General features: G+C 46.8%; 1 protein-coding gene across 3 annotated transcripts in view; it reads left to right on the forward strand.

Annotated features, from left to right (window-relative positions):
- Positions 1–22,536, forward strand: part of LOC118376078 (rab11 family-interacting protein 4A-like) — an 83,291-nt gene that overhangs the window by 37,824 nt on the left and 22,931 nt on the right. Inside the window, exon 1 of one of the 3 annotated variants that reach the window (XM_052527753.1) lies at positions 8,089–8,509. The exons of 1 other annotated variant lie outside the window; for it this stretch is intronic. In XM_052527753.1, the coding sequence (XP_052383713.1) occupies positions 8,429–8,509 (81 nt within the window). In that variant the 5' untranslated portion in view covers positions 8,089–8,428. Of the gene's footprint in view, positions 1–8,088; positions 8,510–22,536 lie in introns of those variants that run through there. One more of the 3 variants, XM_052527754.1, reaches the window with a different exon arrangement.

Raw genomic sequence — 22,536 nt, forward strand, 5'->3', positions numbered from 1 at the left:
TACCCTGTGCTCTGACCTCTTTCTCCCCTCTCTCTCCAGATGAAATCTTGCGTCTTGTGACGGCCGGCCGCCCAACAACCTGCCCGCTTGACCCTATCCCCTCCTCTCTTCTCCAGACCATTTCCGGAGACCTTCTCCCTTACCTCACCTCGCTCATCAACTCATCCCTGACCGCTGGCTACGTCCCTTCCGTCTTCAAGAGAGCGAGAGTTGCACCCCTTCTGAAAAAACCTACACTTGATCCCTCCGATGTCAACAACTACAGACCAGTATCCCTTCTTTCTTTTCTCTCCAAAACTCTTGAACGTGCCGTCCTTAGCCAGCTCTCCCACTATCTCTCTCAGAATGGCCTTCTTGATCCAAATCAGTCAGGTTTCAAGACTAGTCATTCAACTGAGACTGCTCTTCTCTGTATCACAGAGGCGCTCTGCACTGCTAAAGCTAACTCTCTCTCCTCTGCTCTCATCCTTCTAGACCTATCGGCTGCCTTCGATACTGTGAACCATCAGATCCTCCTCTCCACCCTCTCCGAGTTGGGCATCTCCGGCGCGGCCCACGCTTGGATTGCGTCCTACCTGACAGGTCGCTCCTACCAGGTGGCGTGGCGAGAATCTGTCTCCTCACCACGCACTCTCACCACTGGTGTCCCCCAGGGCTCTGTTCTAGGCCCTCTCCTATTCTCGCTATACACCAAGTCACTTGGCTCTGTCATAACCTCACATGGTCTCTCCTATCATTGCTATGCAGACGACACACAATTAATCTTCTCCTTTCCCCCTTCTGATGGCCAGGTGGCGAATCGCATCTCTGCATGTCTGGCAGACATATCAGTGTGGATGACGGATCACCACCTCAAGCTGAACCTCGGCAAGACGGAGCTGCTCTTCCTCCCGGGAAGGACTGCCCGTTCCATGATCTCGCCATCACGGTTGACAACTCCATTGTGTCCTCCTCCCAGAGCGCTAAGAACCTTTGCGTGATCCTGGACAACACCCTGTCGTTCTCAACTAACATCAAGGCGGTGGCCCGTTCCTGTAGGTTCATGCTCTACAACATCCGCAGAGTACGACCCTGCCTCACACAGGAAGCGGCGCAGGTCCTAATCCAGGCACTTGTCATCTCCCGTCTGGATTACTGCAACTCGCTGTTGGCTGGGCTCCCTGCCTGTGCCATTAAACCCCTACAACTCATCCAGAACGCCGCAGCCCGTCTGGTGTTCAACCTTCCCAAGTTCTCTCACGTCACCCCGCTCCTCAGCTCTCTACACTGGCTTCCAGTTGAAGCTCGCATCCGCTACAAGACCATGGTGCTTGCCTACGGAGCTGTGAGGGGAACGGCACCTCAGTACCTCCAGGCTCTGATCAGGCCCTACACCCAAACAAGGGCACTGCGTTCATCCACCTCTGGCCTGCTCGCCTCCCTACCACTGAGGAAGTACAGTTCCCGCTCAGCCCAGTCAAAACTGTTCGCTGCTCTGGCCCCCAATGGTGGAACAAACTCCCTCACGACGCCAGGACAGCGGAGTCAATCACCACCTTCCGGAGACACCTGAAACCCCACCTCTTTAAGGAATACCTAGGATAGGATAAAGTAATCCTTCTCACCCCCCTTAAAAGATTTAGATGCACTATTGTAAAGTGGCTGTTCCACTGGATATCATAAGGTGAATGCACCAATTTGTAAGTCGCTCTGGATAAGAGCGTCTGCTAAATGACTTAAATGTAATGTAAAATGTAACAAAACAATAAACGTTGTGAACAAAACGAAACAGTACCGTGTGGCCCAAACACTCACATGGAAACAAACACCCACAAACCAAAAGTGAAACCCAGGCTACCTAAGTATGATTCTCAATCAGGGACAACAATTGACAGCTGCCTCTGATTGAGAACCATACTAGGCCGAACTCAAAAACCAACATAGACTGCCCACCCCAACTCACGCCCTGACCATACTAAAACAAAGACAAAAACAAAGGAACTAAGGTCAGAACGTGACAATACACAACTTAAATATTGTATTATTTCATAGTAATTTCCTATTTTTCTATTGCTGTCTACTCAATGTGGACCTGACAGAGACAATGGAATATTTAAAATGTTTTGGCAATTGAATGTCCCCTATTTTGGGCTTTGGAATTTCAATTAAAAAATCTAAAATAATTTGAATCTCATTCTTTCATAATGTATGTAATGTTTAAAAACATGTAGCTCTCTTCCTGATGGCTTCTATAGCCAAAGAAGTAGAGTAGGTCTACAGGAAATGTTTTGCCCACCTTGGTAGAGTAGAAACATCGGACTATGTGTGTGCATGTGTGTGGCCGTGGTTGTGTTTGAATTCCCCCAGTCCTGCATCTTGGCAGTAGGAGAGTAGCACCGTTGTTGGCATTCACGTCAGCCACTCCACAACACCACCCACTGTATCCATGTCTTTACCCATGACTGTATCCCTGGTACCCCTCACTGTATCCCTGGTACTCCTCACTGTATCCCTGGTACTCCTCACTGTATCCCTGGTACTCCTCACTGTATCCCTGGTACTCCTCACTGTATCCCTGGTACTCCTCACTGTATCCCTGGTACTCCTCACTGTATCCCTGGTACCCCTCACTGTATCCCTGGTACTCCTCACTATATCCCTGTCTTTACCCCCACTGTATCCCTGGTACCCCTCACTGTATCCATGTCTTTACCCCTCACGGTATCCGTGGTACTCCTCACTGTATCCCTGGTACCCCTCACTGTATCCCTGGTACCCCTCACTGTATCCCTGGTACTCCTCACTCTATCCCTGTCTTTACCCCTCACTGTATCCCTGGTACTCCTCACTCTATCCCTGTCTTTACCCCTCACTGTATCCCTGGTACCCCTCACTGTATCCCTGTCTTTACCCCTCACTGTATCCCTGTCTTTACCCTTCACTGTATCCCTGGTACCCCTCACTGTATCCCTGGTACTCCTCACTGTATCCCTGGTACTCCTCACTGTATCTCTGGTACTCCACACTGTATCCCTGTCTTTACCCCCCACTGTATCCCTGGTACTCCACACTGTATCTCTGGTACTCCTCACTGTATCCCTGGTACTCCTCACTGTATCCCTGGTACTCCTCACTGTATCCCTGGTACTCCACACTGTATCCCTGGTACTCCACACTGTATCCCTGTCTTTACCCCTCACTGTATCCCTGGTACTCCTCACTATATCCCTGTCTTTACCCCTCACTGTATCCCTGGTATTCCTCACTGTATCCCTGTCTTTACCCCCCACTGTATCCCTGGTACTCCACACTGTATCTCTGGTACTCCTCACTGTATCCCTGGTACTCCTCACTGTATCCCTGGTACTCCTCACTGTATCCCTGGTACTCCACACTGTATCCCTGTCTTTACCCCTCACTGTATCCCTGGTACTCCTCACTATATCCCTGTCTTTACCCCTCACTGTATCCCTGGTACTCCTCACTGTATCTCTGGTACTCCTCACTTTATCCCTGGTCCCCCTCACTGTATCCCTGGTACTCCTCACTGTATCCCTGTCTTTACCCCTCACTGTATCCCTGTCTTTACCCCTCACTGTATCTCTGGTACTCCTCACTGTATCCCTGGTACTCCTCACTGTATCCCTGGTACTCCACACTGTATCCCTGTCTTTACCCCTCACTGTATCCCTGTCTTTACCCCTCACTGTATCCCTGTCTTTACCCCTCATTGTATCCCTGTCTTTACCCCTCACTGTATCCCTGTCTTTACCCCTCACTGTATCCCTGTCTTTACCCCTCACTGTATCCCTGGTACTCCTCACTGTATCCCTGTCTTTACCCCTCATTGTATCCCTGTCTTTACCCCTCACTGTATCCCTGTCTTTACTTCTCACTGTATCCCTGTCTTTACCCCTCACTGTATCCCTGTCTTTTCTTCCACTTCCACCCTACTCCTTCTCTCATTCTCTCTCATTCTATGGTGCCACTCCCTATTCCTCTCTCACCCCCCTCTCTCACCCCCTTCTCTCACACACACACACACACACACACACACACACACACACACACACACACACACACACACACACACACACACACACACACACACACACACACACACACACACACACACACACACAATCTCGCTCTTTTCCTCTGTCTCCCTCTGTCTCTCTCCCTCCCTCCTCTGTCTTGTTGCTGCATAGTGAATGCTGGCTGCCTCTCAAGTCCCCACGGAGCTTATTTAACTGAACCCTGCAACATACACTATTTGTTTCGCTTACTTATTTTTCTTTGGGAGGAATGTGTGTGTGTCAGAGAGAAGAAGTGAGTTTGTGTGGCTGAAAAGCGGTAGCGTGTGTGTACTGTATGTGTGTGCAATGTGTGTGATGTGCGTGTGTGATTGGATTCACAGCATAATGCAGTACAATAATTTTGCAACAAATCTCCTCTCGCTTCATTCTCCCCTCTTGATTCATATTTCACCTCACTATTCCTCCAATACACAGTTCCATACCCCTGGAGAATTGTTTAATCACTCTACTCTGCTCTCTGTGAATAACATCAAGAAATCACATTATTGCTGGATCTGAAAGCATTACCCTCAAAGTATTATTACATGTCTCCAACTGAAATACAATACGCCAGTCTCACCCAGGTAGACCTGAATAGAATGTGAAAGGAGAAGGCCAGCCCTCTAACAGATTGCGTATTAACAAATAGCTGTGGGACCGTTGGTTGATGTGTAGCCAAAGTCTTTGAGTGTAATTGAGCAAGAGCGAGAGAGAGGGAGGGAGAGAGAGAGAGAGAGAGGGAGGGAGGGAGAGAGAGAGAGAGAGGGGAGGGAGAGAGAGAGAGAGAGAGAGAGAGAGAGAGAGAGAGAGAGAGCCAGGAGGGGAGCATTCCTTGCCACATAATTAGCTTTCATTTGGGTCCCCTGGCCTGGATCACCCTCTCTATCCCTTCTTCTCTCATCCCTTCCTTTCATCCCTCCTTCCCACCCTCTTTATATAAATATCCCTCTCCATATATGCATGTCAAGCACTTGGTGATCTAGTGTCTGTGAGGTGAGAATCTGATACATATGTCAGTTCCCTCCGGAGACAGTCTGAGTCATAAAGACAAAGGGGGCAACAGGAAGAACAGGACGAAAGGTAGAGGCTGAGAAGCAGAGGGAGAGTGAGAGATGGGAGTAAGCTGAGGAATGAAGAGAGAGAAAGGTGAGAGAGAGGAAGTGGTGAGGGAGAGGAAGAGAAGTGTTCCACCCTGAAATGCTGCAGGGTTTGCCTTGGCATGCCAGGCACGGTCACCATTGTTTGGAGCAAGTTTGTCACAAAGAAACTGGATTGGCACGGTACAGAGGGATAAGGTGTATTATGAGTGAACAGGTTGTTTGACAGGAGAGTGCCTTGTTTACAACTGTCCTGTATGGGAGACAGCTCCTCTTGAAGAAAGTAGGACATCACTGAGACATAACAGAGACAGCAACTGCTCCCCGAGCGCCAGTGGACGTCTGATTCAGAGGGGTCGGGTTAAAGGGGAAGAAGGGGAAGGGGAAGACACATTTTGGATGTATGCATTCAGTTGTGCAACTGACTAGATACCATACCCCACTTTCCCTTCCATTAACACAACAGCACAACAGGCAGGTAGGTGCACAAGACACCATAGTGACAACAGCATTACCACAGACAGGTGCTAGTGCTACCACAGTGAGATGCTATCGCTTGGAGCTAGGAAGAACAGGGAGATTTACATGGCGTAGTTTGCACAGGTGCAACAGAGAGGCTGCTGTGTAGGTAAAAGACTCCTACGAAGTGTACCGCACCTCTAAATGATAACGCTGATTAATCAAATTCCATATGCTGACCGCAAGGCACTGCAGAGGGTGGTACACTCAGTCGAACGCACCACTGGGTGCACACAGCCTGCCATCCAGGACATCTACAACACCAGATGTCGCAGAAAGGCCAAGAATATCATTGACCCCAGCCACCGTAGGCAGTACAGGAGCATCATGGCTAACAGACTGGCCAATAGCTTCTACCCCCAGACCATTAGGCTGCGGAATAGTCAGTTACATGTCCCTGCCCTCCCCCCCCCCAACTGCCCACACCTCAGTGGATATTTATATTAATCATTGTCACAGTTGTAAACAGTTATATATTATTATTATTATTATTTATTGTTTCATTCACACCTGCACTGTTGGAGCTCGGAGCTTAAGAATTTCACTGTACACTGCAACTACCTGTGACTAATCAATATCTATCTATCTATAAAATATCTATCTAATCTAGAATAAATCATTTGTTTTTAATAATGAATTTCACCATGCAGGTGATGCACTGCACAGACTCAACAGTATTCCCCTCACCATCCACCCCTCATCCTGTCTAGCAGTTTGAGCTGTTGTCTTGTAGTCTGAGGCTGCGTCCCCCTATTCCCTATGTAGTGCACTTTTGACCAGAGCCTGGGACACAGGCTGACTCTATCCTTCTACTGCCCCTGCCAAAGTCAACTTATTATGTTGTGAGACAGTTGGGCTCAGCAGGCTCAGACTGTGTGGGTTTAACATTAAGCTGCTGGGCCCTGGGAGAGGGGGTGAAGGAGGACAAGGAGGAGGGGGGTTGGGGAGGAGAGGTAGAGGGGAGATTGGGGAGGAGATAATGAGAGAAGGAGGTGTTAAGGCTGTAGCTGTGTTGTGATGTAGTGCTGGCCTTTTGGGATCCCCTGTTGTTGACTCAAACACTGCCTCAGCCAGGCTTTTTAGAATATTAATTAATTTTTGTATTTATTTTTGTTTATTTAACTAGGCAAGTCAGTTAAGAACAAATGATTGTTTATAATGACAGCCTAAACCGCCCAAATCCAGACGACGCTGGGCCAATTGTGCGCCGCACTATGGGACTCCCAATTACCGGCGGTTGTGATACAGCCTGTAATCGAACCAGGGTGTCTGTAGTCACACCTCACGCACTGAGATGCCGTGTCTTAGAACGCTGCGCCACTCGGGAGCCCCAGACTATCAGGAAGGGAAGGAAGGAGAGAAGCCTCAGCCTTCCCCTCTTTTAAGGGTTGGGGAACTGAGGAGGTTGGTGGGGTGGAGAGTTCATCACCAAATCTCAAAGTCCATTGTTCCAGTGGGAAGTGTGTGAGTGACGGAGAGGGTGTGTGTTTTGTGTGTGTGTCTGCGTTTGACCCTTTCTCTCACACACTCTTTCTGTCACTCTGTCTTTTTTTCAGACATGAGTTTATTTAGCTCTTTCTTCCAGTGACACTGTAGCCTACCAGCTATCTCCCTCGGTCTAAAATACAATTTCTCACCATTCACTCTTCCCCTCATCTCTGTCAATTCAATTCAAGGGTCTTTATTGGCATGGGAAACGTGTTAACATTGCCAAAGCAAGTGAGGTAAATAATATACAAAAGTGAAATAAACAATAAAAATGAACAGTAAACATTACACATACAGAAGTTTCAAAAGAATAACAAATGTCATATTATATATATATATATACAGTGTTGTAACCATGTACAAATGGTTAACGTACACAAGGGAAAATAAATAAGCATAAATATGGGTTGGTTGTATCTATCTCTCTCTCTCTCTCTCTCTCTCTCTCTCTCTCTCTCTCTCTCTCTCTCTCTCTCTCTCTCTCTCTCTATATACTCACACAGAAGCTCAAATATGCAAACAACTTTTTTACACCTGATTGGGACACCTGACACTCTCTCCCCTTCCCTTATCTCTCTCTCCTCCTCCCCACTTTCTCAAATCCTCAAACCCACACAGAAGAACTCCATCACTCCACTTTCCAGGTTTTGAACCTGTAGATAAATGTGCACGTGTCATTGGATAAGACTGTTTGAGTGGAGATAGAATGTTACTTCAGCCCTCTAGTAAAGCCGCTCTGTTCTATGGAAGAGAGGCAGGGCTTGATATGCAAATGCAGCTTGAGGGGGCGGAGGCCAAGAGAGAGTTTGCAGCAATGTGACTCTCTCTCTCTAGGGGCCGGCCCAGCTGAAGCCAGTTGCCCGGCAACAGCTCACCGAGAGGGGAGGAGGGGGGAGTGGCCTAATCTCAACAACTGTTGCCAGAACTGAAGCTCCCTCTGTGTGAATGTGAGCCAGCCAGAGAGCGAACAACCAAATGAGTATGTGTGAGAGAGTTGCTGCATCTCTGCATGTGTGTGAGAGAGTGAGGTAGTTGCAGTGTGTGTGAGTCGTGCTCTCACAGAGGAGCTAAGCCAGCCAGCGCAGTTTTAGAGGCTCTGAAAGAGCACTCTCTCCTCTCCTCCTTTTTTCTCCCTCTTTTTCTGGACAACACTGATTCAAAGGACTGCCATTTGGACTATCCCTGGCACTTTCTGTACTGACCTGGCTTCACCTGTGTGTGTAAGACGAAAGGCAGAGGACTTCGCCCCTGGTTTGAGGGGCACGTTGGATGACTTCTATGGATGAGGGCTTGGCCGGTGGAGTGTTGGGCCAGGGGGACCACCATGGCTCCCCCCAAATAATGGACGGGGTAAGAGACAGCACCTCTTTGCTACAGGATGGGGGTAAGGGGATAGAGGGGTAGAAGGATAGAGAGAAGGATCTGGGCCGGAGGTTAGGGGTTGGGGGATCTGGGGGGGTTGGTGCGGTGGAGAGTTCAGCACCAGAGCTCAAAGTCCATTGTTCCAGTGGGGTGTGTGAGTGACGGAGAGTGTGTGTGTGTTTGGTGTGTGTGTCTGTGTTTGACCCTTTCTCTCTCTCGTTCTCTTTCTGTCTTATGCTCTTTCTTCCGCTGCCACGCTGTAGCCTACAGTCTATCTCCCTCTGAAATACAATTAATCACCATTCACTCTTCGCCTCATCTCTCCCTCTCTCTCGCTCCCCCTCATTCTCTGACCAGCCAGCCCCGGATTTCAATTAATCCCATTACAATCAGAGGAGGGGTGAACCGAGACAGCACCCAGCCACCGGCTATACAGAGAGAGAGAGAGAGAGACTTAAACATTGTGGGTTTTTAGTGTACAGTACAGTATGAGCTTGGCTGAAGCTCAATGTTGTCCGTTCCGGCTGTGTAACTTAGCCTATGGTTCAGTGAGAAAGGAGAAGTTTATCCCACACAACAATGTGTCAAAAAAGGAAGTCTACATTCAAACTGTTGGAATGGGTGATAGGGTTTCACGATGTTTGAGTTTCCTTGATCAGTACCTGTGACTTTGTCAATATAATTACCGACATGTTGTAATTGTGGTCTCAGTTCCACAGAAAAGAGGAAAGATGTATTTTTATCATACAGTAACTAGTTTCTCCCACAGTGACATGTGACATGGCTAGACGTATCTGTTTGAACAAGATGGCTCATGTTCTGTAACAAGACATTAAGTAATGAGATGCGTCCTCTTATTCTCAAACTAACTAAGCTGATAGGCCTAAACTATATTGTTTTGGTCTAAACCAGATCTGCCTGTCTAATACTGTATTTTGACCTGGGCAGGAATAACTACACTGAACAAAAAAATAAACGCAACATGTAAAGTGTTGGTCCCATGTTTCGTGAGCTGAAATAAATGATCCCAGAAATGTTCCATACGCACAAAAAGCTTATTTCTCCCAAATGTTGTGAACAAATTTGTTTACCTCCCTGTCAGAGAGCATTTCTCCTTTGCCAAGATAATTAATCCACCTGACAGGTGTGTCATATCAAGAAGCTGATTAAACAGCATGATTATTACACACGTGCACCTTGTGCTGGGGACAATAAAAGGCCACTAAAAGGCCAGGTTTGTCACACAACACAATACCTCAAGATGTCTCAAGTTTTGAGGACATTCCTGACTGCAGGAATGTCCACCAGAACTGTTGTCAGAGAATTGAATGTTCTCTACCATAAGCTTCCTGCAACGTCATTTTTAGAGAATTTGGCAGTTAGTCCAACCATAGACCGCGTGTGGGCGAGCGGTTTACTGATGTCAACATTGTGAACAGATTGCCCCATGGTGGCAGTAGGTTGGCACCTCTCTATCACTTTCCACTCTCCATTCCAAGGGCATTTTTAGCACGGCTTTAGCAAGGCTAATATGGCCTGTCTCCATTATGGCGTCTATATCAGGGCTTTATTCTGGTAGTTGGTGTAGGTTTTGTTTTGATATTAAACAGCAGGCTCTAACTGGTTCGTTTGAACATGACCAGGGCCCAGTTGCTCAGCACTTGTTGCTCAATGACAACAGGTTTAACACCATGAGAACAAATGGATGGTCAGCATGTTGATGACACTGCATTCTGACTCCTAGGGCACTGATACTGATACTAGGGAATATTACACTGACTCCATTGGCTCTCTTACCCTCTCTTTATCTGTCTGAGTATGTGTTCCTGAAATACACTTTCAGATAGTCAGGATGGCCGGACTGATTCCTCAGCGGGCGTCTTAAAACCTATTCCCCCTCACCAAGGATACCTTTTATCTATCTGACACACACACACACACACACACACACACACACACACACACACACACACACACACACACACACACACACACACACACACACACACACACACACACACCCTACTCAACATAACCCCGATAAGCCCAATCTTAGTCCTGCTTTGAGGAAAGAAAAAACAGCTGAGGGAAATGTCACCACAGGGCCGTCCAGCCAGCGTGGCACAGACAGGGACACAAACACGCGTTTGTTCCCACTTGGCTCTTCAGGGAACAGATAGCTGACAAAGGACAAGGACAGAATGGAAAGGGAGTGGCTCCCATAGAGGTATACAGAAGACTGTGTTGAAGTTTTTTTTACTGGGAAACCCAATACAGCCAATTGGGTTGATACAGGGACACTCTGGAAAACACAGGACGGGAAACACTCTGGGGTGGGTGTGGGTGTGAAATGGGTCCTTCCTATTGTCGAAGAGAAAGTGTGTGTTTGTTTGAAACACACACCCTGAAAACGTGATAGATCAATGGCACACAATGAATGGTGGTTTGGAGGAGCTGAGTCCACAGAGAGACTTGAGGACCTACTATTGTACAGGTGTCCTAGAACAAGCATACAGGAGCGGCCATCAGTTATGAGGTTGTATGTATGAGGTTGTGTCTATTTCTAAGTGTGTGTGTGTCTGGGGTTTATAGTTTATAGTCTATGTGTCAGCACGTGCCTCAAGCATTTCTGTTTGTGTCTGCGTGTGTTTCTCAGTAGCCGAAACCTGAAGTGCTTTTAGAGACTTCTAGTGCTTAGTTCACAGAATGCGGCTGGATTATGAGTCATCAGTTCCTGTTCTCTTTTGACTCTCAGGTTTTTTTTACTCCATCTGTGAATGTGTGGGCTGAGAGTCTCTCCATTGCTGCAAGAGGTTGAATCATAAAGATCCAAAACACACACATAGGAAACACTGAAAATAACCTCAGCTGTACTCAGAGAAGGAAACATACTGACTAAACAGTTAACACATAGGCCTACTGGTAAAGGACAGTAAAATAGACTTAAAAAGCAATATTGTTCAGTGACTGCACAGGTAGACTCCATTGTGTTGGAGAGAGCACTTGAATCGAATGCCGGCTGCTGAGTTAGAGTGTAAGACCGAGATAAAGAGACTGAAAAGCACTCTGCAGTGCGTCAACAGTATGAGATTGGATTTGGATCTTATCTTCTCAAGCACAGTCAGAGAAACACCAGCAAAGCCACAGTATGGCTCTCTCTCTCTCTTTCCTTCTTTCTCTCACTGTCGCTCACTCTCCCAGTCTATCTTTCTTTCCCTCCCTCTCGGTCTCTCTCTCTCCCCCACTCCTGTTTCTGCTGACACCCACAAAATCAAAGCCTCCTCTTTTGAATTTCGCCAGTCAATGTCTGTCCCAGTGGGTGGCTGCTCATACCTGCTGCTCTCTCTCGCTCTCTTTCTCTCGCTCTCTTTCTCTCGCTCTCTTTCTCTTGCTCTCTCTCCGTCTCTCATCTCTCCAACATACCCAATATCCATAAAAGATCATCCAGACTTTAATTCAGGGAATAATTATCCAGAATATCTGAATATTTCCAATCTCTGGACAGCGGGAGAGAGGGATGCAGATGGTGGGAAAGGGATAGGATCCAGGCTAGAATACATGGAATAGCTCAATTATCCTTTCAGACTTCCCATGCGGAAGTTGAAAGGTATTACGACGCATGGGAAAGAATAGATGGACACAGGCCTTCTGTCTCTTTCTCTTTAGGCTAAATACTTCCGGCGCCGACAGAGATGGCCGCCTTGCTTCGCGTTCCTAGGAAACTATGCAGTATTTAGTTTTTTCACGTGTTATTTCTTACATTGGTACCCCAGGTCATCTTAGGTTTCATTACATACAGTCGGGAAGAACTACTGAATATAAGAGCAACGTCAATTCACCATCAGTACGACCAGGAATATGACTTTCCCGAAGCGGATCCTGTGTTCTGCCTTTCACCCAGGACAACGGAATGGATCCCAGCCTGCGACCCAAAACAACAAAGTCGTAAAAGAGGGAAACGAAGCGGTCTTCTGGTCAGGCTCCAGAGACGGGCACATCGCGCACCACTCCCTAGCATACTACTCGCTAATGTCCAGTCTCTTGACAACAAGGTTGATGAAATCCGAGCAAGGGTAGCATTCCAGAGGGACATCAGAGACTGTAACGTTCTTTGCTTCACGGAAACATGGCTCACTCGAGAGACGCTAACGGAATCGGTGCAGCCAGCTGATTTCTTCACGCATCGCGCCGACAGAAACAAACATCTTTCTGGTAAGAAGAGGGGCGGGGGCGTATGCCTTATGATTAACGAGACGTGGTGTGATCACAACAACATACAGGAACTCAAGTCCTTCTGTTCACCTGATTTAGAATTCCTCAAAATCAAATGTTGACCGCATTATCTACCAAAGGAATTATCTTCGATTATAATCACAGCCGTATATAATCCCCCCCAAGCAGACACATCGATGGCCCTGAATGAACTTTATTTGACTCTTTGCAAACTGGAAACCACATATCCTGAGGCTGCATTCATTGTAGCTGGGGATTTTAACAAGGCTAATCTGAAAACAAAGACTCCCTAAATTGTATCAGCGTATCGATTGCGCAACCAGGGCTGGTAAAACCTTGGATCATTGCTATTCTAACTTCCGCGACGCATATAAGGCCCTCCCCCGTCCTCCTTTCGGAAAAGCTGACCACGACTCCATTTTGTTGCTCCCTGCCTACAGACAGAAACTAAAACAAGAAGCTCCCGCGCTCAGGTCTGTTCAACGCTGGTCCGACCAATCTGATTCCACGCTTCAAGACTGCTTCGATCACGTGGATTGGGATATGTTCCGCATTGCTTCCAACAACAACATTGACGAATACGCTGACTCGGTGAGCGAGTTCATAAGAAAGTGCATTGACGATGTCGTTCCCATAGCAACGATTAAAACATTCCCAAACCAGAAACCGTGGATTGATGGTAGCATTCGCGTGAATCTGAAAGCGCGAACTACTGCTTTTAAACAGGGAAAGGTGTCCGGAAACATGACCGAATACAAACAGTGTAGCTATTCCCTCCGCAAGGCAATCAAACAAGCTAAGCGTCAGTATAGAGACAAAGTAGAGTCACAATTCAACGACTCAGACACAAGAGGTATGTGGCAGGGTATACAGTCAATCACGGATTACAAAAAGAAAACCAGCCCCGTCACGGACCAGGATGTCTTGCTCCCAGGCAGATTAAATAACTTTTTTGCCCGCATTGAGGACAATACAGTGCCACTGACACGGACCGCAACCAAAACAGTCGGACTCTCCTTCACTGCAGCTGACGTGAGAAAAACATTTAAACGTGTTAACCCTCGCAAGGCTGCAGGCCCAGACGGCATCCCCAGCCACGTCCTCAGAGCATGCGCAGACCAGCTGGCTGGTGTGTTTACGGACATATTCAATCAAGCCTTATCCCAGTCTGCTGTTCCCACATGCTTCAAGAAAGCCACCATTGTTCCTGTTCCCAAGAAAGCTAAGGTAACTGAGCTGAACGAATACCGCCCCGTAGCACTCACTTCCGTCATCATGAAGTGCTTTGAGAGACTAGTCAAGGACCATATTACCTCCACCCTACCTGACACCCTAGACCCACTCCAATTTGCTTACCGCCCAAATAGGTCCACAAACGATGCAATCTCAACCACACTGCACACTGCCCTAACCCATCTGGACATGAGGAATACCTATGTGAGAATGCTGTTCATCGACTACAGCTCAGCATTTAACACCATAGTACCCTCCAAACACGTCATCAAGCTCGAGACCCTGGGTCTCGACCCCGCCCTGTGCAACTGGGTACTGGACTTCCTGACGGGCCGCTCCCAGGTGGTGAGGGTAGGTAACAACATCTCCACCCCGCTGCTCCTCAACACTGGGGCCCCACAAGGGTGCGTTCTGAGCTCTCTCCTGTACTCCCTGTTCACCCAAGACTGCGTGGCCATGCATGCCTCCGACTCAATCATCAAGTTTGCTGACGACACTACAGTGGTAGGCTTGATTACCAACAACAACGATACGGCCTACTGGGAGGAGGTGAGGTTCCTCGGAGTGTGGTGTCAGGAGGAGATGATTGTGGACTTCAGGAAACAGCAGAGGGAGCACCCCCCTATCCACATCGATGGGACAGTAGTGGAGAGGGTAGCAAGTTTTAAGTTCCTCGGCGTACACATCACGGACAAACTGAATTGGTCCACCCACACAGACAGCATCGTGAAGAAGGCGCAGCAGCGCCTCTTCAACCTCAGGAGGCTGAAGAAATTCGGCTTGTCACCAAAAGCACTCACAAACTTCTACAGATGCACAATCGAGAGCATCCTGTCGGGCTGTATCACCGCCTGGTACGGCAACTGCTCCGCCCACAACCGTAAGGCTCTCCAGAGGGTAGTGAGGTCTGCACAACGCATCACCGGGGGCAAACTACCTGCCCTCCAAGACACCTACACCACCCGATGTCACAGGAAGGCCATAAAGATCATCAAGGACAACAACCATCCGAGCCACTGCCTGTTCACCCCGCTATCATCCAGAAGACGAGGTCAGTACAGGTGCATCAAAGCAGGGACCGAGAGACTGAAAAACAGCTTCTATCTCAAGGCCATCAGACTGTTAAACAGCCACCATTAACATTGAGTGGCTGCTGTCAACACACTGACTCAACTCCAGCCACTTTAATAATGGGAATTGATGGAAATTGATGTAAATGATATCACTAGCCACTTTAAACAATGCTACTTAATATAATGTTTACATAACCTACATTACTCATCTCATATGTATATGTATATACTGTACTCTATAACATCTACTGCATCTTTATGTAATACATGTATCACTAGCCACTTTAAATTATGCCACTTTGTTTACATACCCTACATTACTCATCTCATATGTATATACTGTACTCGATACCATCTACTGCATCTTGCCTATGCCGTTCTGTACCATCATTCATTCATATATATTTATGTACATATTCTTTATCCCTTTACACTTGTGTGTATAAGGTAGTAGTATTGGAATTGTTAGGTTAGATTACTCGCTGGTTATTACTGCATTGTCGGAACTAGGAGTACAAGCATTTCGCTACACTCGCATTAACATCTGCAAACCATGTGTATGTGACAAATAAAATTTGATTTGATTTGATTTGAAATAGAAGGAGAAGAGAGAGTGGAGACATTGCCGGTGGAAAACTTGTCTTAATGCCTTAGGTATAGTATAGTACAGCATATATACCTTGTTGTTATGGTGAGATGTTGGCCTGCATCATGCTCACTGTTCAGTCATGATGAAGCAGCTTCTTAAACCATCTCCCATCCTCTTCCTTCTTCCTCAGTCAATAGTAGTGTGAACTGCATGGTCATCCAGATGACTGCCTACTGGTCCTGGGCTACAGATCAATGACATGTCCAGCGCTCAAGGCTTTCCCAATATTGTTAATGTTACATGACATTTGCGAGAGAGAGAGATAGAGTGAGCGAGAAAGATGTGTGAAAGTAGAGACTACAACTTTCCAAATCTGTTTGAGCAGGACGAATGTCGCCCATATTCATCCCATATGTGTCTTAACATATCCATGTTATCTCGCCACACTCTGAACAGATGGTGCTTTAGGGTGGAAATGTCTCTTTTCCACTAACTTGCTGAACTGACCAAACTATTTATCAACGTTTTTTCTAAAGATTGTGTGCCAACATGCTGTAAACATCATGGACGTGTTTGACTACGTAGTCGCGTGAATATCATTTGACTGTGGGTCAAGCTTAGAATACATGGATGCCCAAGATAAGCTGGCGTAACTGATGCTGCAAAATACTAGGGACTTAAATTGAGATGATTCAGAATTGTTATAGAGGTGTATTTTACTGTTGTATAACACATACATGTGCAGGTGTACTACCTTGATTGATCACTCAGTTGTCGCAGCAGGAAATGCAAGTTGTAGTGTGTTCAAGTTTTTAAAAAGCGTCTAAAGTTAGTAGTTTCCACTTTAAAATGTCAGACTTGACTTATCCTAACAGAAAATGTGTCAAGCCCTAAAAATATGTATCCCGCATAATAATTCACATTTCCTGTTGCCGCAGGATTATTTTCCTGCTATGAGGAACTGGTCAGCATGTACATGTCCTGGTTGGTTGAATAGTTGTAGTTGTGTTCCCAGCTCCATCAGCGCAGTAGTATCTAACAAATCACAACAATACACACAAATCTAAAACTAAAAGAATGGAATAGAGATATATAGATATAAGGAAGAGCAATGTCGTGCCATTGACTAAAATACAGTAGAATACAGTATACACAGTACCTTCAGAAAGTATTCAGACCCCTTGACTTTTTTCACATTTTGTTAAGTTACAGCCTTATTCTAAAATGGATTAAATTGTTGTTTTTTACCATCAATCTACACACAATACCCCATTATGACAAAGCAAAAACAGGTTTTTAGAAATGTTTGTACATTTATTAAAATTTAAACTGATATATCACATTTACATAAGTATTCAGACCCTTTACTTAGCACTTTGTTGAAGAACCTTTGGCAACAATTATAGCCTCGAGTCTTCTTGGGTATGACGCTACAAGCTTGACACATTGTCACGGATCCCTCCGGTACGGTTGCTCATTCTGTGCACCAGTTTCAGAGGTCTATGTCACCAGCCTCTAGGCACTGAACGGTGTCATTACGCACACCTGGTCCCAATTCCTCACTTATTTGTATAAATGTGCCCTTTGTTTACCATTGGGCTGTCGATTATTGTTCCAATGTCCGTTGGTCGTGTGAGTACCTTGTTGTTTTGGATTTCTTGCCACTTGTATTGTGCATCACGGTCTCGTCCCGTGTATTTATTCGAGGTACTCCTCGCTCTTTTGTTTGGGTTTCAACCCTGTGTTTTTTATACGTGTATTATTGGTCTTCATCCCCGTGCCTTTACATTGCACGATGTAATTTGGGTAGAGAAATGTAAAAAACTATTACGCATTCCTGCGGCTGTCTCCCGATCCTTTATACCAACGTGACACACATCTATATTTGGGGAGTTTCTCCCATTCTTCTCTGCAGATCCTGTTAGATTTGATGGGGAGCGAGCGTCGCTGCACAGCTATTTTCAGGTCTCTCCAGAGATGTTCGATCGGGTTCAAGTCCGGGCTCTGGCTGGGCCACTCAAGGACATTCATAGACTTGTCCTGAAGCCACTCCTGAATTGTCTTGGCTGTGTGCTTAGGGTCATTGTCCTGATGGAAGGTGAACCTTCACCCCAGTCTGAGGTCCTGAGCGCTCTGGAGCAAGTTTTTATCAAGGAACTCTGTACTTTGCTCTGTTCATCTTTCCCTCGATCCTGACTATTCTCCCAGTCCGTGCCGCTGAAAAACATCCCCACAGCATGATGCTGCCACCACCATGCTTCACCGAAGGGATGGTGCCAGGTTTCCTCCAGATGTGACCCTTCGCATTCAGGCCAAAAGGTTCAATCTTGGTTTCATCAGACCAGAGAATCTTGTTTGTCATGGTCTGAGAGTCCTTTAGGTGCCCTTTGGCGAACTCCAAGCGAGCTGTCATGTGCCTTTTAATGGGGAATGGCTTCTGTCTGACCACTCTACCATAAAGGCCTGACTGGTGGAGTGCTGCAGAGATGGTTTGTCCTTCTGGAAGGTTCTCCCATCTCTACAGAGAAACTCTGGAGCTCTGTCAGAGTAACCATCGGGTTCTTGGTCACCTCCCTGACTAAGGCCCTTCTCCCCGGATTGCAGTCGTGGCCAAAAGTTTTGAGAATGACACAAATATACATTTTCACACAGTTTGCTGCTTCAGTGTCTTTAAGATATTTTTGTCAGATGTTACTATGGAATACTGAAGTCAATTAACTTCTGGGCCACATCCTGACTGATGGCAGCCTATTCCTGCATAATCAATGCTTGGAGTTTGTCAGACTTTGTGGGGTTTTGTTTGTCCACTCGCCTCTTGAGGATTGACCACAAGTTCTCAATGGGATTAAGGTCTGGGGAGTTTCCTGGCCATGGACCCAAAATATCGATGTTTTGTTCCCTGAGCCACTTAGTTATCACTTTTGCCTTATGGCAAGGTGCTCCATCATGCTGGAAAAGGCATTGTTTGTCACCAAACTGTTCCTGGAGGGTTGGGAGAAGTTGCTATCGGAGGATGTGTTCTTAGGCAAAATTGTGATTAAGCCCACTCCCTTGGCTGAGAAGCAACCCCACACATGAATGGTCTCAGCATGCTTTACAGTTGGCATGACACAGTACTGATGGTAGCGCTCACCTTGTCTTCTCCGGACAAGCTTTTTTCCGGCTGCCTCAGTTTCTCCCCCCCCTTCTCTCTGACTCCCCTTCCTTCTCTCTGACTCCCCCTCCCTCTCTCTCCCTCGCTCTCTCATCCCTCTCTGTCCAGCTCTGTGATCTCTCCACTCTGTTCTCCCTCAGTGGGTGTGTGACTGGAGGGGAGGAGCAGTTCCTTTCTTTCCCTCCTCTTCCTTTCTTTCTCCCTGTCTTTTCCCTCTCTCACGTCCTCTCCTCTCTCACGTCCTCTCCTCTCTCACGTCCTCTCCTCTCTCACGTCCTCTCCTCTCTCACGTCCTCTCCTCTCTCACGTCCTCTCCTCTCTGCTGCGCTGGATGTGAATAATAGATTTCTCTACTGATCCTCCTCTCAGAGATCTGTGCTGCTCTCTCTCTCTCTCTCTCTCTCTCTCTCGCTCTTTCTCTCTATCAGACTGCAGCACACAAACCCAGTGTCTGCAGGAGCATATTCTGTTTAATAGTAATGATTTGGTATGACTGTATCTAGCACTTCTCTGCTGTCCAAAGTACTTTATATTGTGACTCAGAGCCATTTCTCATTCTCTCTTTTTGTGCAGCTCTGTCACCCACCTGGCAACCATCTCTCAGTAACTCTCATTCTCCTCTACCTGCAATATGACAGCAACTGTTACTGACCCCACTTTAGTACCAATTGTCCCTGTGACACACAATTCCACGTCTGTAGGAGCCTCTAGTGTTTTTATATTAGTGTAGATAAAGAACAGGGGATGATGAGAGGAAGACATGTTAGACTATTGAGATGCATCCCTTGAAATATAATTGCTTCCATGTCTGTAGTGTAGATTGAGACGATGAGGACAGGAAGACAGCTTAGACTATTGAGATGCGTCCTTCTGAATCATCCTCTCTTTAGTCTTTAGACACAAAAACAGCATTGCATCGCCCAGAGCTGGAGCCGCTCTACTCTACTGTGTGTAGCAGAGCATCAATAACAGTAATTTTACTGTTGGGCTTTTCTCTCTCCACTGAGTGAGCAGGCCATGATAAGCCTAATAAAGACGTCCGGCAGGCTTGGTTGGCCGATGACTGAGGGTGTGAGGAGAGATGACAGAGAGAGGAGAGTAGAGATGGGAAAGAGGAAAGGAGAGATGTGAGAGATGGGAGATATGAGATGGGAGATAGGAGAGGAGAGATGAGATGGGCGAGAGGAGAGATAAGAGATGGGAGAGAGGAGATTAGAGATGAGAGGAGAGATGGGAGAGAGGAGAGGAGAGATGGGATAGAGGAGAGGAGAGATGAGAGGAGATATAGAGGAGAGATGGGAGAGAGTAGAGATGAGAGGAGAGGAGAGATGGGAGACTATCTGGCATCATAAACACAAGGATGGGGGAAAGGGCTGAGTCTTTAACATGAACACACTCGAGTTCACATATGTGACCGACCACCTTCAGATCTTATGGTGCAAAATTACGTTTTGTTTTTTTACATTGGATAACAGCAGATACACAGAGCTATATCATACACTGTGTTTAAGGAACAATGGGACTTGTTTCTCACTTTTGAGAAAATGTCAGTTGAATGTTTTGGTACCTATTGGAGAGCCCTTCTTTGTCTACACCCATTCAGCATCATTCACACCCTCTTAAGCTTTAGCCCCACCCATCTCTTTAAGGGTTTATCCGAGCGTCAAGCACCCAAGCTAACTGTCTAACGTTGGCTAGCTTGCCAGCTACTTCCAGACACAAATAGAACAGCTCACTGACCATTTTACTCTCCCTAGCAGAGCTGGTTAGGCTGTTTTTATGTTATCCAGAGCGTTGGTGACAGCAACTGTGCTGCTGGCAACAATTTACGCTTTTCTGCCAACGTTTACTCAAAATCAAATCAAATCAAATGGATTTATATAGCCCTTCGTACATCAGTTGATATCTCAAAGTGCTGTACAGAAACCCAGCCTAGAACCCCAAACAGCAAGCAATGCAGGTGTAGAAGTACAGTGGCTAGGAAAAACTCCCTAGAAAGGCCAAAACCAAGGAAGAAACCTAGAGAGGAACCAGGCTATGTGGTGGCCAGTCCTCTTCTGGCTTTGCCGGGTGGAGATTATAACAGAACATGGCCAAGATGTTCAAATGTTCATAAATGACCAGCATGGTCAAATAATAATAATCACAGGCAGAACAGTTGAAACTGGAGCAGCAGCACGGCCAGGTGGACTGGGGAGAGGAAGGAGTCATCATGCCAGGTAGTCCTGAGGCATGGTCCTAGGGCTCAGGTCCTCCCAGAGAGAGAGAGAAAGAAAGAGAGAAAGAGAGAATTAGAGAGAGCATACTTAAATTCACACAGGACACCGGAAAGGACAGGAGAAGTACTCCAGATATAACAGACTGACCCTAGCCCCCTGACACATAAACTACTGCAGCATAATTACTGGAGGCTGAGACAGGAGGGGTCAGGAGACACTGTGGCCCCATCCGATGATACCCCCGGACAGGGCCAAACAGGAAGGATATAACCCCACCCACTTTGCCAAAGCATAGCCCCCACACCACTAGAGGGATATCTTCAACCACCAACTTACCACAAAGGTCTCCGCCACGGCACAACCCAAGGGGGGGTTGTTTCCCTCATTTTGTCTGTCATAGTTGAAGTGTACCTATGAAGAAAATTACAGGCCTCTCTCATCTTTTTAAGTGGGAGAACTTGCACAATTGGTGGCTGACTAAATACTTTTTTGCCCCACTGTATGCACACACACACACACACACACACACACACACACACACACACACACACACACACACACACACACACACACACACACACACACACACACACACACACACACACACACACACACACACACACACTAACAGTCTGATGGCAAACCAACAACTCTTTGGCAATAGAAAAGCCTTCTTCCACTCTATCACCTCTTCCTCTACCTCTCCTCACACCTTCCAGCCCCTGATTACACCATGTGTGAAAGCGGAAGAGGAGGAGAGAGAGGGAGAGGAATGGGTGTTGGCCTGGATATCAGGAAACCAGGCCAGAGCCCCTGGGTCTTAGTCTCTCAGGTTGTTGGGAGCTTCCCATCTCTCACTTGATCTTGAATGGGAAACCAAAGAGAGTGAGAGCGAGAGGTAGAGTTATATATTATATATATATATATATATATATAGAGAGAGAGAGAGAGAGAGAGAGAGAGAGAGAGAGAGAGAGAGAGAGAGAGAGAGAGAGAGAGAGAGAGAGAGAGAGAGAGAGAGAGAGAGAGAGAGAGAGAGAGAGAGAGAGAGAGAGAGAGAGAGAGAGAGAGAGTACTCCAGTAAGTGATCTAGAGCTATCAATATTAGAGAAGAGCAAGAATGGGCATATCCTGGGAGGTGGTGATCAACTGTACCCTCCCTGATGTTCTTAAAGCTTGTACTAACATGGCATCATTAAAGAAGATTGCAACACCCTTTGGCATTCAGGTAACACCCACTGGCTGCTGTGAGGTCATTTGGTAACCTCCACAGACATCTGTATATATGGCTCTGACAGCATCCTGGTACACTTTTGGGAACACAGTGATGTGTTAGCCCGTGGTAGCCTAGTTATTCAGCTGTTATGGCCTGCAGGCTTTTTAGGAGTAGTTTGTTGTGCAAGGATCCGGTAGAAAAGCCGGTCTCCATACACACACACACACTCCACCCCCTCGGCCCCTCCCGTTGATCACCCTGTTCCCACTGTTGTCAGAACAACTCAGGAGTGACTGGA

Source organism: Oncorhynchus keta, chromosome 10 (assembly GCF_023373465.1).
Source record: "Oncorhynchus keta strain PuntledgeMale-10-30-2019 chromosome 10, Oket_V2, whole genome shotgun sequence".
Lineage (NCBI taxonomy): Eukaryota > Metazoa > Chordata > Actinopteri > Salmoniformes > Salmonidae > Oncorhynchus > Oncorhynchus keta.